General features: G+C 37.7%; 1 protein-coding gene across 3 annotated transcripts in view; it reads right to left on the bottom strand.

The window, feature by feature from the left end:
- Nucleotides 1-15,509, bottom strand: part of ZBTB37 (zinc finger and BTB domain containing 37) — a 33,190-nt gene that overhangs the window by 7,611 nt on the left and 10,070 nt on the right. For 2 of the 3 annotated variants that reach the window (XR_009188642.2, XR_009188641.2), the window contains exon 5: nucleotides 13,031-13,962. Coding sequence is in view for 1 of the 3 variants with exons in the window: in XM_071207577.1 (XP_071063678.1) it covers nucleotides 13,474-13,962 (489 nt within the window). In the remaining 2 variants the exon portion in view is untranslated. Of the gene's footprint in view, nucleotides 1-5,290; nucleotides 13,963-15,509 lie in introns of those variants that run through there. The other variant, XM_071207577.1, reaches the window with a different exon arrangement.

Below are 15,509 nucleotides of genomic sequence, written 5' to 3'. Positions count from 1 at the left end.
TCTGGATTAATATTAAGTCCCAAAGGTCTTTCTATTCCACCAAATAACAGAAAGCCTTCAGTGAATTTTCTAATGCATGGAAAGCATTTTTCTCTGACATTGCATTTACATGCTAATAAGCAAATAGCCAGGCCTTTATATTAATGAAATGTCAGAGCCTAATGCTAATTCAGTGATCTGTACTAACCAAACTTTTCCTTCAACAATTTGTCTTCTCACACATACCCACCTATCTAAAGTTCAAATTATCAGTTACCTGTAGGCAATCTCTGAATGCATTCCCACAGAAGAGAAACTGGTACATTTGAAAATTTCTTTCATGAATTAGAAATCACTTGGTAGAACCACTGGCCTCTAGTTAGCCTGAACTGTGGTTTTCACTTTTTAGGGATAGTGGAACAATTCTCCCCTCCCGGTTACTGTGTGACATTGCTACAGGCAAGAAAGAGAGGCCTGGGAGATTCCAACTGTGGCAGCTGTTAAAATATCTTTCCTATCTGGGGTGGGAAGAATGGATGATATGGAAACTTATTTGGGAATTACTGGGTTAGGTTTTTGACATCCTGGAACAAAGATGCTAAAATGACTCATTTTGCATTTCATATAAAATTCCAAAATATTTAGGCCTTAGCTAGTGCATTTCATTCACAAAGAAAGAATCAACAAAGAGTAAAAGACATTTTACATTGAAACCCCACTTAGAAGACAAGCTATGGGACAATCAAATATATTTCAATCACACTAGACAGAATTCTTTCTGTTCATTAACTTTTGAAGGTTACCTATTTATTTTTCAAATGGAAATCAACCTAGGTGGCTTGGGCTTGGCTCTTTTTCACCAGTTCAGGTGCTCCATTTCTGCCAGCAGAGTTGAGAAATCTCCACTCTACTCACATATACAGAGGAAAGAGAGTTCTAGAGACACGACTTTGGATATTAACTTTTGCTTACTTATACATACTTTCTTTGTACTTGGTATAGAAAGGATACTGGATGGATGTCAACATCTTCCACCAGAATTACTCTGAGAACAGATGGATGATCCACTTTATTGAGGTGGGGTATCAATAAAGGTACATTATAATAAAAAAGAGAAACAGACTGAGGACATCTTGCCAAAGACCACTCAGGATTTCCTAGGCAATGATTCTCAACCTTGACTGCCTACTAAAATTCTCTGGGGAGCTTTGAAAGCCCAGGTTGCACCACAGGCCAATTAATGTGAACATATGGGGGCGCCAGGTAACAGTACTTTTTAAAGGGTGCCAGGTATTTCTAATGAATAGCCAAGATGGAGAACCACTGGCCTCTGCAACAGTGTTAAAACCAGGGTTCATCTGAGTAATGAAAAGGTAAGACTCCATGGCTTCCTTCCAGATTCATAGATTTCACATGCTTCAATAAATTTACCTAGGCATTTCTCACTTGTTTTATTTCTAAATAAATCACTTTGGTTGTAATATGTGCAACACTAACACTAAATTATTGACTTAGGTACAACTGCACCTTAGCATGTGTAAAGTATTTGGAGACAGTCCTAGGACAAGACAATATCCCTGGGCACAAACAACAGACTAGCCAGGAGGAAGAAGTTTCCCAAGCAGGAGTTAATTCCGGAGTCTAGGATATTAGCATGGCTTAACATAGGCTGAGAACTATTCTACAGACAGGAAAAAATAGTTGTGGTGACTAGACGATTTTACTGTCTCATCTCCCTAGTAGATTCATACTGTATTTCAGGAAGAGATTACTATATTAATTGTCACCTATTCATGATGTTTTCTCATTATGTGGAATTTCACATTCTTAGTAATGTCACTTGCCCATCCAAAGTCACCAGGAAAGTAAATACTTATCTGTTAGAATCTAAAACACAGATACCAACCTCTAAAAACTGGAAAATGGATAATTCTCTCACTTCTACTCTTAACCAGATAATCCCTATTTGGACAGAACCAGCCAGTGCATTAGAATGAAAACGTGGAAAGCATTCCAGGCTAATTGTTAAAGAGCCAATGGTCTTTTCTTAGCTTTACACATGTTTAAAAGATAGGTAACCTACCTTGGCTCAGTGTACTAGCTATCCCAAATAAATCAGTTGAGTGCTAGAGCAACTGGATTTAAGGATTAGGTGATCTGCTAGTGGCATTTCACTACTGAAACTGACTTTTCTGAAACACATGAACATTCAAGAGAGGCCATCTTGACTAGTACAACTGTATGGGCATTAAAAACAAGACTATCTTTCATTGGAGTGACTAAAAGCAAAACAGGTCATCTGAAAATATATGTGCTACATATCTTCATCTAAGATACTGGCAGAAGGCTTATTATCAGGAAAATATGCTTAATATTCCAGTCCCCCCAAAATGGATTGCAAATGGCAAAGAAAATTTACTGTGAATTCAAACAAGTTTTCCACCTCATTAAAAGGAGTTTGGGTTAAAAGAAAAAAAAAAAGGAGTTGGGTGCATCATTAGAAACAGAAAGTCTCTACCTCTACTGGCTACTCTTGCCAAAGAAGGCAGTAAATAAAAGCACTAAACCCAAGTATTCTGACACTGGTTTGAATTGGACAACAAAATCAAACATTAACATCTGAACACGACAAGGAGAATTTCAGATATCTCAGTCTCTACATTTTGGGTCTGGCTTCCCTTTGCACGCTACAGAGAGCTACACTCTTTCTTCAGCCAAGTGCTCAGAGGTAGAGGAGCTGAAGTGAGTATAGAAAAGAATGGGGTGGACAGTGGCTGACACATCCATTCTCCCAACCCAAGGGACTGCAGGGCAATCTTGTAATATGCTCAGTTTTTACGGGGAGGTAGAATATCCTACACTGACTCATCTGCCTTCACACACCTTTTTCCTCACGAACATACATAAACTCACACATAGCTGGCAACTCAGAGCAATATTGCAACTCAGAGCAATAGCATGTCTATCCTCACAGCTACTTTTAAATAAATTTTTGTATTACTCCTCAGCCCTTCTCAGGTAGCTGCAGGCCAATTTATTGTTTTGAGGTCCCTCCTTTCACTAGGTTTTTAAACATTTTTAGCATTTAGCATTCAACACCTACATCTTTTGTCTCTAATGAACAGCTGCACTAAGTGGGTGCATTGTGTTATAACATCTTCATAAATAGAAAGTGCAAAGAAGTAATTTTTCTAGCCTAAATACAAACAAAGCAACAAAAAGCTCTCACAGTCTACTTAGTCAAGAATTTGATTTTTAAAATCAATAATACAGCTAACAAAATACTTCTATGCTACCAAGGGCACAGTGGATGAGTAAATGTATTTATAAACATACATCTATGAAAAAAGTTATTAAGAAAATAGCCAAGCTTCCCACAAGTTATTTACATCAACTATCTTTAGTATACCACTCTGTGTTCAAAGCATGTACATATACAATTGAATTATATTAGTGTTATTTTCATTGGACCAATTTTCAAAAAAAGAGACTCATTTTAAAAAAATTTAAGTTACATGATTTGAAAGTATTTTGTAAAAATATTAGAAATACCATATAAATTCTAAATATTTCTGCTGTTTTACTGATAGCCATTCTGGAGATGGATCTCAGTCACCTGTTTTTAGCTTCTTGACTTCCAGAGAAACATATTTTAAGCTTTGTTCCCTGCCTTGTAATCCTGTTTTTTCAGTGGTCCTTAAAGAGCCACTATACTTAAGGTTCTATCACTTTATAGGAAACTCAGTAGATCACTTCAGATATGTCAAGGGATTGGATGTGACTCAAGTGGCTGAGCTCCTGCCTCCCTCATGGGAGGTCCTGGGTTCAATTTCTGGAGCCTCCTGAAAAAACAAAAATGAACAAGCAAGACCAAAAAAAAAAAAACAAATCAGGGAAGCTGATGTGACTAAGTGGCTGAGCGCCAGCTTCCCACATATGAGGTCCCATTTTCAATGTCCAGCTCCAGGTACCTCAAAAAAGAAAGAAAGAAAGAAAAAAATATGTCAAAACATCTGCTCAAGATGTGGTTCAAAGCAAAAATCTAAAACTCAATGAGTTTCCACCTGTTCATTCAGGCTAATGTATTTGGCTTGAAATGGTTTAAAATTGTGATGTTGAAAAGAATGAATAAATATTTAGAGTTTAGAATGTTCCTTTTTTTCTGATTTTGTTCTGTTTTGCAAATTTTTTTTTTAGGACATACCAGGGATTGCACCCAGGACCTCACACATGGGAGATAGGTGCTCAACCACTGAGCTACACCCACACCCTCTTTTGCAATTTAGTACCATAAAACTTAGCTTTAGCACAACTACCAGACGACTGCAAACTTAATATTTACAGAAATGTTAGAGGAAGTCACAAAGAGCTCTCACAATAGAGAATCACAGAGATTTTTTCATTCCCTGGGGATATGTTTTCCAAGGTTTTCTCTGTTAAGAAGGGCAGACTTTGAGGTAAGTAGACCACATCAGAATGGATATGTGGATCAAAAACAATCTTTACATGATAAAATCAAATTAATCTTCATGTCTAAATGTCTCAAACATTCCATCCCTAGCAAATGCAAATACCCAAGTCTTTTTCTTCCCCTTCCTGGTACTTTATAGAACAAACCTAAATGAAGCCTTTGGCCCTGAGTACTCTATATTTCCTGTATTTTTATTCCTGAAGTCTAGCCTAGGGAGAGAGCTCTCTTTACTGTATGACACTGGGATGACCTACAAGAAGCCCTTGTGGCAGGGAAGTGGATTTGGCCCAACGGTTAGGGCGTCTGCCTACCACTACATGGAAGGTCCAAGGTTCAAACCCAGGGCCTCCTGACCCGTGTGATAAGCTGGCCCATGCGTAGTGCTGATGCACACAAGGAGTGCTGTGCCATGCAGGGGTGTCCCCCGCACAGGGGAGCCCCATGTGCAAGGAATGTGAGGAATGTGCCCCATAAGGAGAGCCACCCAGCACAAAAAAAGCGCAGCTGCCCAGAGTGGTGCCACATACACGGAGAGCTGGGTGCTGCTGACAATAGAAGCGGACACAGGAAATGGACACAGAGAGCAGACAACCGGGGGGGGGGGGGGGAGGGGGAGGGAAATAAATAAAATATAAATCTTAAAAAAAAAAAAAAAAGAAGCCCCTGTGGCAAATTCTTCAGGAATCCATTGCACATGGAACGGAATAATTCCAAACTTTTCTTCTCCTAGAAACTGTAGTGATTTTGGGATGATCATTTGTAGAGTAGAATTTATTTTCTGCCCATATTTCTTCTCAACTCAGCAGGATTTTAAATAAGGCATTCTAAATCTGACAAATCTAACCAAAAATCATAAAACTTTAATGAGACAGAATGGCATGTACGAACAAAAAATATGATCCATCTAGCCATCCAAGAGAAATGCCTGTTCCGAGAGATTTAGTAGCCATATAACTTTCCATACCACAGAAGTTTTTAGCTATTTGTAAATGTAAAATACAACTGATACCTCTAATCAAGTTCTATAACGGCAAGTTTTTTACTCCCTCTGGAGTATTTCTGCCTCAGTATGTACAGTTACTATGGCTTCACAGAAAAGAATAGGCAAGTGCTCAGGACTTGAAACATAGCACAAAAAGAAAAAAAAGGCTGAAATTTTGCTGTAAGATAAATGAAACCGAGGGGCTAGTTAGTGAAATCTATCCCAGAGTATTTGTTTCTTTCTAGCTCTTTTACTGACCCATGTAGATATAATAAATCGTTTCTATGGCACAAACAACTGACCTAAATAACATGGAAAAGACGTAACAAATCAGAAGACCTAATGCTCCTTGTAATAGAATAAAAATAGCCACAAATTCTTGACATTTCCCCCAAGTGATAGGGTATTTCCTCTTCCACTGAATCTGGGCTGACCAGTGACTATCCTGGCTAGTTGTGTATGACAGTGACTCTGTCAGTTCTGGGCCTGGCATTTAAAAGGAACGCCACCTTTTCCTCAGCTTCTTGGAGCCCAGAGCTGCCTTGGAGGAAGTCTGACTACCCAAATGGACAACCACAAGAAAAGGCCCTGAGACTATGTGGAGAGGGATGGCAGCCCAGCTGAAACCAGCCTTCTAGTCCTCCCCGCCGAGGTGTTGGCCATGTGCATGAGATATTGGACTCTCCAGACTACTCCAACTGCAGCTGAATACCCAAGTGACCTGAGCTGTTGCCAAAAGGAGCAGAAAAATTGCCCATATGAACCCTTCCTCAATTTCTGATTCACAAAATCATGAAATACAACAAAATTGTTGTTGTTTTAAGTCTCTAAGTTTCGAGATATGCTGCTGTGATGCAGCAATAAGTAACTGGAACACAATATTTCATTTTGTTGCCTGGGTAGTACCTAATTAGAAATATTAAATGGGTGACTCCTCTGAATCAGTGGGTAATATCCCTAGAAAATAGGCACCATTCAACTTCTACTCAGAAATCAACAGCATCTCTTGAAAGTATCTACCAGTCACTTATTCCTGAATTAAAAGTTCACCAAAGGGGAGCCAATATAGCTCAGTGGTTGAGTAATGGCTTCCCACATGAGGTCCCGGGTTCAATCCCTAGCCCTGGTAACTCAAAACAAAACAAAACAGAAAACATTCACCAAAAATAGTACTGCTTAGTGGCTATTGTATATTCCAGTCCAAACCAACTCTTTATAACTAAAGAGTCAATGTGATGCAGTAGAAAGTCTGGGCTTTAGAGTCAGATTGGTAAACATTAGCTCTGCAATTTACCTACTGTGTAATCTTGGCTCATCAGATTCCTCATCTATGTGATATAATATAATTACACCTATCAGAAGCAACATAATCTATTAAAAGTGTCGACTCTATTAATCAGCCTGGGTCAAGCTCTCTGTATCTGTTTCTTCCCTCTAAAATGAGGATAACAATGGTGTCTGCCTCGTGGGATTGTCACAATGTTAAAAGCAGAACTGTGCCTGGCAAATAAGTGTTCAAAAAGAAATAAGCTAATTTTAGTTTTACTGTTATTACATCATAGGATTGTTTTGAGGACTAATGTGATTATGCCAATAAAGCACTTAGTACAGGTACTTCTGTCCCCCTTTTTATCTTTTACCCCAGTGGTGAAAAGTGCGGGCTTTTTAAAAGCATATAATCCAGGCCACAACCAAGTGGGATCAGGAATCTCAAGTATAAAAAGCCACATCTAAACTATGTCTAAAGCCAGTCTTGTCATACGAATTCCAAGCATGTTGTCTTGTACTCAAAGGTACTAAATATTCACTTAATGAAACAGATTCTCCTGCATATTACCTATAACTTAAGTGATTTCATAGAATCTGAAATATTTCCCATGAGATACTATGATTTCTGGCATGAAAGATTCAGATTCCAAGATCCATAGTATATTAAATTACATTGTTGGCCATATGAGATGCTGCACAAATCTCTCTCTTAACTGGCCGGTAAATTCTGGCCTTCTCAAGTGGACTTGCTGAGTAGACATGAAAGGAGCAAAAATTAGAAAAGTTTCTTTAATTAACCGCTCGCTTCCACTCTTTTAGCTCTCTTAATTGCACTAAAATAGGAGGTCCTTCTGTTATACAGATTATGGGTAAGATATGAAATGAGAAATTTATTTATGCATGGGCCCTCTGTAAAGATAATGTGAACTGCAAGTAATATATGCCTTCCCAAGTCACTGTTATATCTCATACTTGAAAGAAATGAAAGTCTGCCTATACAACAGAACTGGATTATCTGTTTCATCTTCTAGGTTTTGATGTCACTGTCCCTATCAATAATTATATTCTTTGGAATTCAACTAATTCAGATTATTTCAAGGTACTCATGCATCCTCTGGTCTGTCCTAAGCAAAAAAAAAAAACCCATTCACTGCAAAGTAAAAAGACTGGCCTGGGAAAAGCACCATTTAGGAATATGAAGATTGAAGGGAAACAGACTAGAAAGCAAAGAAGGGAAAAATTATCAAAGAAATCATAGCTTAGCAATACTTTGCTTATAAGTGATTCACATTTAAATGATAGCCATTACCAAGACCTCAGAATTGGATGCACACAGTCCATTGGGCTATCTAAACCGAATGTATTTTACAAGTCCTACATCCTAGGTTAATCAGAAGCCCAGGAACAACATTTCAAACAAAAACAACACTCTTAAAATTTCAATAACCCATTATGATGATGGGTGTAAGTGCTTTAAGAGCACCAGATCTAACCTAGGCATGTAATCTGGAGCCTTATAGATAAGAACTATCAATTATTCAGAAGATACACCAGGTAAAATTTACTAATATCCAACCTGGAAGAAGCCATCTTTAAGAAGTAAATGCCTAGTGAAGAAGTGCTCAACCAGAGGCTAGGTCACTCACCCAAAATCTATCTAAACTTACAGAATTTACAACAAAGTAAAAATCATAATCATTGTATTTATGTTTGCATGGTCTAGTACTGCCCAGATAAATTTAACTCAGAAATCCATGTATTTTTTTTTTCCTCCCAAATGGAGAGCAATTATATTCTCCTCATGCAAGGATTTCTGATTATTACCATCTTAACATTTTCCACTTTTTTCAGCTCTAGCATAAATTAGCTATTTGAACACTAAGAATGAACATTCACAAAGCAAATATATAATGGCCCAATATATATTTATAAGAATTACATGCAGTAACAGAAATTGGAAGATAGGTCTGAGAAGAATTTGAAATCCTCAGATGTTTCATTTTATCTTAAAACATCTAGATAAAAAGGTGGGGGTCAGGAGGAAGATTGGCTTTTTACTACCCCACATGGAACAGAGTGAGTGGTTTACATGAGGAAATTAAAATGAAGATTTATGCTAGGGAAAGGATAGAGGTTTCTAATCTAGAAAAACAGTACTCATGATAAGAAAATACCTATTCTTAAAAGAAATCAATTATTTAATTCTAATGGAAATAAATCCATTCTTGCCATCAATTATGCAAACCAGTTCAAGTTATCTCAGAGGAATGGCAAAACTTACTTATAAAAACATTTTTTGGTACTTTATATAAATATGGTACCCATTTAACATTATTACGCATAGAAATTACTTTTAAGATTTTCTTGTCATGTCTATTAACACCCCTACTAAACTTTAATCTGTACCTTTAAGAAACAGATAAATCATAAGATCTATTCGAAATGCTTTTAAAGCAGTGAGAATCATGAAAAAGCACAAACGAGTAGGGTGATAAAAGGATCTAGAAAAAGATGGCAAACTTTTTCAAGAAACTGATGACATATATGGCAATATGAATACTCCCAACCAAAATATTATAAAGGCAAAATGACTAGAGTGACAAATTTGGAGGGTAATTCTTTTAAATCTAATTTAGGGGTTGGCCAACTTTTTCTGTAAAGTGTCAGATAGGAAATACTTCAGGCTTTGCAGGCTATTTGGTCTCCGTCACAAGTAGTTAACTCTGCCATTACATGTGAAGGAGCCAAAAACAATACCTAAACAAATGAGTGTGGTCATATCCCAATATAACTTTATTTATACAAATAGCTGGATTTGGCCTTGGGGCTATAGTTTGCCTAATCCTGATACTTTGCTAAAGGGCATCCTCTTAGATTTAGGGATTTAGCTGACTTAATTGATTGTTGTCCCTTTTCTAAATCCCAGCAATCAAAAGACTTCAGTATTTTGTGTTCTTACTCATCTGGCATAAGTATAGAGCCCCATCTGAAAACACTGAGTTCAAAAAAGACTTACCTGTTATTCCTTGAACAAGTAAGTACACAGATTAGGGGAAGGACATTGAGGAAGAGAAAAAAATCACATCTTTTGTGTCTGAAAACAGAAAAACTTCAAGATTTCAACTCCTTCCTGATTAAAAGCCTTTCCACTATGACTAAGAAGACTTTGCCTTTGTACAATTTAATTTCCCTTCCATTATCCATGGCTTACATTTCTTTAATTTAGATCTTTCTTGTTCAACAATATATAGCTTTCACCAGTAAAGGAAACTCAATTAGTGCTAGGTAACTAAAACTTTTAAAAAGTTACTTCTTGACCAAAGATTATTCTGCTATAAAGAATGAAGTTCACTATTTCACTCTTCTACCAGACCACTTTAACCAAAGCCAGAGTTCAACTATTAAGTTGGGGGAAAATACCCTCTTTGGGAAACCCTGTTTCACTAATGTAGAGGGAACAGGAAACATTAAAAAACAGAATAAGAAGAAAACTTCCCTTAACAGCTATCTCCCTTCTTTTCCAATCTCTCTCTCTTTTACAAACTAGTTTGCTTTTATGTATTCAAGATTATATTTAATCCTCTGGTATAATAAAAAGACTTGGGATAGTTTGCAACTTACACAAAATAAAACTCAGCTAAAGTTCAGAGGTAAATATGGTTGAGTGAAGGAGAAACACTTCATTAGAAAGAGCTTTTCTGTCTAAGTACAGTGTTCGGGCCAATATTATATTTTATACTGGTAATTAGATCTGTGTTGAGAGAATAAAAGCTGCATCTTAGAATGGAAGTAGATTAATATATTGGCATCTCTGTTCTTTTGCTGAGAATACTGGGGAGCTCCTTTGCTATTTAGTGCTACTCAATGAATGAGAACAGTCCCAGTGCTTGCAATTTCACAGCATTAAAGTATTTCATGATGATTTAGCTCTCATTGCTAATGTAGTTCCCTTCACAAGGTGACACGTGCAAGTTATGATTTGGTAATGAGTTTTCAGCATCAGCTAAAGTCCATTTAGTACATCCTTAAGAGAGGTATCCTCCGTGCACACACAAATATAGTCATAACTTAGACAGAACACTACTAACTCCTATGATCCTACAATTTTGTTATCTATGAACTAAAACAATGTCACAGTGAACCTGGATAAGAAACTTGGGTAGTTATTTAGAATAGTAGTATTTCTTTCTAACTAAAATGGGAAATTGCTTTCAGAAGGTTTAATTTATATAAAGGCTAGCCTGGCTTGAATTTTCATCAATTTCATGGCTCTCGCTAGGCCAAGTAAGAGGAAAGAACAAGCAAACATGACTGCCCTGATGTGGTCCTAGATGACTGGGAAGCACTCTATTCACAGTATTAATGCAGTAAAAACCTATTAGAAGAGAACGAAAAAGGAAGGGGAATCCACTGAACACTCATAGCATTTCCACGTGAATTTGACAGGCCCTACTTCATTAAAGACACGTGTTGCTAAACCTGGATGGAGTGCTGACAAATGCTGCAAAGTTTCTCTTAGTACATTTCACCTTTATAATTTGGTAATAGTTTCAAAAGCTCTATTTTCTCACATATAATCTACTAAGAAACTAAAAGAACTTCCCAGCATACTATTTCTCAAAAGTAGATGGACTTAAAATTTTTTTTGGTAGGCTTATAAAAGCTCTATCTAAAGCAGCATATTCTGTTCTCAACTCCCTGTCTGTTCACTAATGGCAAAATCTGCATACTGAAAGTCTTGAGTATCAGCTGAAATGTTTCCCTAAGGATTTTAGTCTAATTTTAACTCCATCTGTTCTATACCACAGAGCAGAGCTGGTCCCTAACATGGCCCCTGGAGTCAGTTTTTACCCTATCAAGCTGATGTCCAACCAAAGAGGAGGATGCCCCAGTCTATGGTTCCCAAAGAAAAGGTAGTGAGCTCCCTTATTATGGTAACATCAACTCCCACAAAAAAACACATTTCTATGCTTTCCTACAAGAGAAAATAACCTTTCTCTTGTGACAGGGTGCAGCTATATGTTTATGTATAATACTCATATCCTTTAAGAGCTACCCTTTGCATTCTTTTTATCACCAAAGAATTGTTATTCTTTTCTACCAACCTCTCCACACACCACAAAGCATTCTCCCAATTGGCTCAGTACTAGTGCAGGCACGACCAGCCGTTCTCCCAAATCTCTTTTACAATCATCTGTGCCTCTTCCCCAAAACAATTTCTTAAACCATTACATACTTACTTTAAAAAATTAACAATCAAGAGAAGCTAGAAATTTTTCTTTTCTATTTGTACTGTGACTTGGAAGCATTTACTTGCCTGCATCACTTAATATTCATCCTTCTCCTTCTGCAAGACAGGGCAACTAAGAATCTCAGAAATACCCAGAATTACCAAAAATGTCCTTTAAAGTTTTAAAAATCTTAGGAATGAATAAGTAATAAAACCTGATCAAAATTGATCCCTTGGTCATTTATTGCAATATGATTGTGCATGTTTTCTGGTAAATGCCCTGTAGTGTATAATACAAGCAAAGCTCTTGGAGTCATCAGCAATTTGCTGATGATTGGCTTATGAATTACTAGGTTTGCCAACTTAAGACTTAGATTTACTGAGGTTCTTCTACTGGACTGAAAAAATAAACTATAACATATATAGAAGGTAATGGAATTGTGGTCATAGTAAGAACCAGTGTTGAATTTCTTCAACCACAATATTGCAGGAAAAACATGTTTAAAACTTCATATAAAAGTTATCAAATATGGAGACCTGTGGATTTTAAAAATACCATCCAGGCTCAATGCACTGGAAAGTGACATTTTTGATGTACAATATTGCTGTTATGTGAAACTAGGAGCCAAGAGACTGGATAAAACTTTGGTAGTCAGCCTGACACATTAATTCATCTGGACTAGAGCCACTTCCTAACACTTGAAGATGTGCAAGTACTACAGTTTACAAATACCAGTCAGGAAGCTGCAGTATGGCTCTGTGCTATTTGACATTTGCAAAACATAAAAACATTTCCTTCCCTGCTCCACTCTTCCTCAACACAACACTCAAGACCCAAATGAAGCAGTACCTATTGCAAATACTGTGCTGCTCATTTCACTTTGTTGCCTAAAGCGCTTCAGATGCTGCTGCCCACTAGAATATTGTTCCAAGACGGCTGCTTACATGAAATAATCTGGCAAAATATTAGATGCCCAGTCAGGGCAAAGATAAAGTTGAACATTTCAAAACAATAAAGACCACCAGGACTCTTTTCTTGAAATATGAAACTGCATGATCTGGCAGGGAAGGGAGAGGAGAAAATCCCCCTCCTCATTACCATCGTGACTATCTCCTTGTCTCTTGTGGCTGGCTGGTTCAGATGACCAAGGCTCCTGCTGCGTTTTTTTAAGATCTGGGCAATTACAGCCACCATTGACGATATGGACCAAAGTACAGTGTTCAAACATGACTGGCAGATAAATAACCATTTATCATTGTTTTGTTAAAAAATTTTTTTCTTATAAAGTTAACAAACCAAGGCTGTTGATCCCTGAATTAGAAAGTTGATTTGCTTATTTTCCAAAGTGTGATGTGTGAAGGAGGGGAAGAGCCTTTAGTGCTTTTGTATATGTTGCTAATTCTCTAGTTTGGCAACATCTTGGGAACTTCTTCTGGTCTAGTGATGTGGCATTTTGTGAATCTAAGTACCAGCCCATGGCCCTGATGCTGGCTGCTTACGGCCCAAAGGGGAAGAGGGTTTGCCTCCTCCCCCTCGATGTTTCAATCTGGCCCAGTGGTGGACACAGAGCCCTGGGCTGCTTCTCCAGGGACAACAGTGTCTTCTTGTGAAGGTGACTCTTCCTCAGCTTGTCCTCGAGAAGTGACAGTTGTTTCAGGGGAGATGCTGTGAGGCCCCTCCAGGGGTATACAACCAGGGTGGTTTTTGCGAAAGTGCTGATTTAAGATGGCCTGAAAGGGAAAACTTTTGCCACAAACGTGACAATGAAAAGGCTTGTTCCCCGTGTGCTTGCGGATATGATACTCCAGCTGATCTTTCCGGGTATACTTCTTGCCACACATGCGGCAGACAAATGGTGTGATCCCCATGTGCAAGCGCATGTGGCGGTCCAGGCTTCCTTTCTGGTTGAAAGATTTGGCACAGTAGATGCAGGTGAGTCGGGGGTTGTACCGGAACCATCGCTCAGATACTTCCTGCTCTCGGAGGTACTCTACATAGCCACTTACTCCCATCATTGCTGACTCTTCTACCTGTGCCAGGTTAGAAAACAAACAAGAAAGAACATATTATTAAGCCTATGTAGTAAAGGAAGTCTAATATATTTTTACCTGTTAAAAAGTTATGTATTTATTTTTCTTTCCATTTTTTTGGTAATTATTTTTAGTGGAGAGCCAAACAGGAAATTAATTACCATCAAGAAATAAAGATATAAAGATAATAACTAAAAACCAAAAAACCATTGAACTAAGGCCATCTATTCCATTACCATAAGAGAACAAAAACTAAAGTGACTTTCTGGCTTGTAAACTAACTGGAGGCTTATAAAACCTTTGCTGAAGGTGCTATTTTACAGTGAAGAATCAGAGTCCAAGTATACTATTTCCCTGCACCTGAATCTTGCAATTCAGATTTTAGATAATCAAGTACTTAAGCAGTGCTGGTTGAATAAAACTTTTTGCAACAATGGAAATGTTCCATAATCTGTACCATCCAATACAGTAGGTACTAGCCACATGTGGCTAGTAAGCATTTGCCATATGGCTAATACAACAGAGGAAATGAATTCTTAATTTTAATTATACTTACCTAAAATTTAAAATTAAATAGCCAACCATATGTTCACCATATTGGTCGGCGAAGTCTTAAGAGAATACATAATGGCAAGCAAGTTATAAATTACATTTATACTATATATTAATACCAAATTTTAATCCAGGAGTAACTACCTTTATAAAATTCTATACCATTTGTAGGATATAGCATTCCTTTTTATCCAAACATATTTCAGGATCATACCAACCTATCATCTTCATTTTATAGACTAATCAAACTTTAACTGACTTCAGCGCAAACTGGAAGCAGAGCTCAGAAAGGAAACCAGACAAAGAGAAGAAGCTACTAACTTGATTATCCCTTTCTTTGTCCATTTCACAAACTGATAATAAGTATTTACCAAATAACCAATATCTACCAAATACAGTGACAGGCACTAAAGAGAAGAAATATAAGACTTGGTTTCTGATCTTGCCCTCTAAATAAAAAGGTAAAATTTATGAACAAAAAACAATTAGTGGGTAGATGTAGCTCAGTGGTTGAGTTCCTGCTTCCCATGTACAAGGTCCTGGATTCAATCCCCAGTACCGTCTTAAAAAAGAAAAAAAAAATTAGTCAAGACCAAGCAGAATCAAACAAACAAAAAACAGAGGGAGATGCATATTTCCAATGATGTTGCTAATTCGTTTTCAAACTGTTTATACTCAAGGCAAGTATCCTTGAAATACAGTGCATGGACATGTTATCATTTTATTTTATATACATATATGTGGCAGTTTTGAATTTATTTAAAAAGCTTATTAAAATGAAATTGGGGAATCGGACTTGGCCCAGTGGATAGGGCATCCGTCTACCACATGGGAGGTCCGCGGTTCAAACCCCTGGCCTCCCTGACCCGTGTGGAGCTGGCCCACGTGCAGTGCTGATGCGTGCAAGGAGTGCCCCGTCATGGAGGTGTCCCCTGCGTAGGGGAGCCCCACGCGCAAGGAGTGCGCCCCGTAAGGAGAGCCACCCAGTGCAAAAG

The sequence above is a fragment of the Dasypus novemcinctus genome, chromosome 13, assembly GCF_030445035.2.
Source record: "Dasypus novemcinctus isolate mDasNov1 chromosome 13, mDasNov1.1.hap2, whole genome shotgun sequence".
Lineage (NCBI taxonomy): Eukaryota > Metazoa > Chordata > Mammalia > Cingulata > Dasypodidae > Dasypus > Dasypus novemcinctus.
The sequence above is the reverse complement of the archived record's forward strand: the minus strand, read 5'-3'. Positions and strand labels throughout refer to the sequence as shown.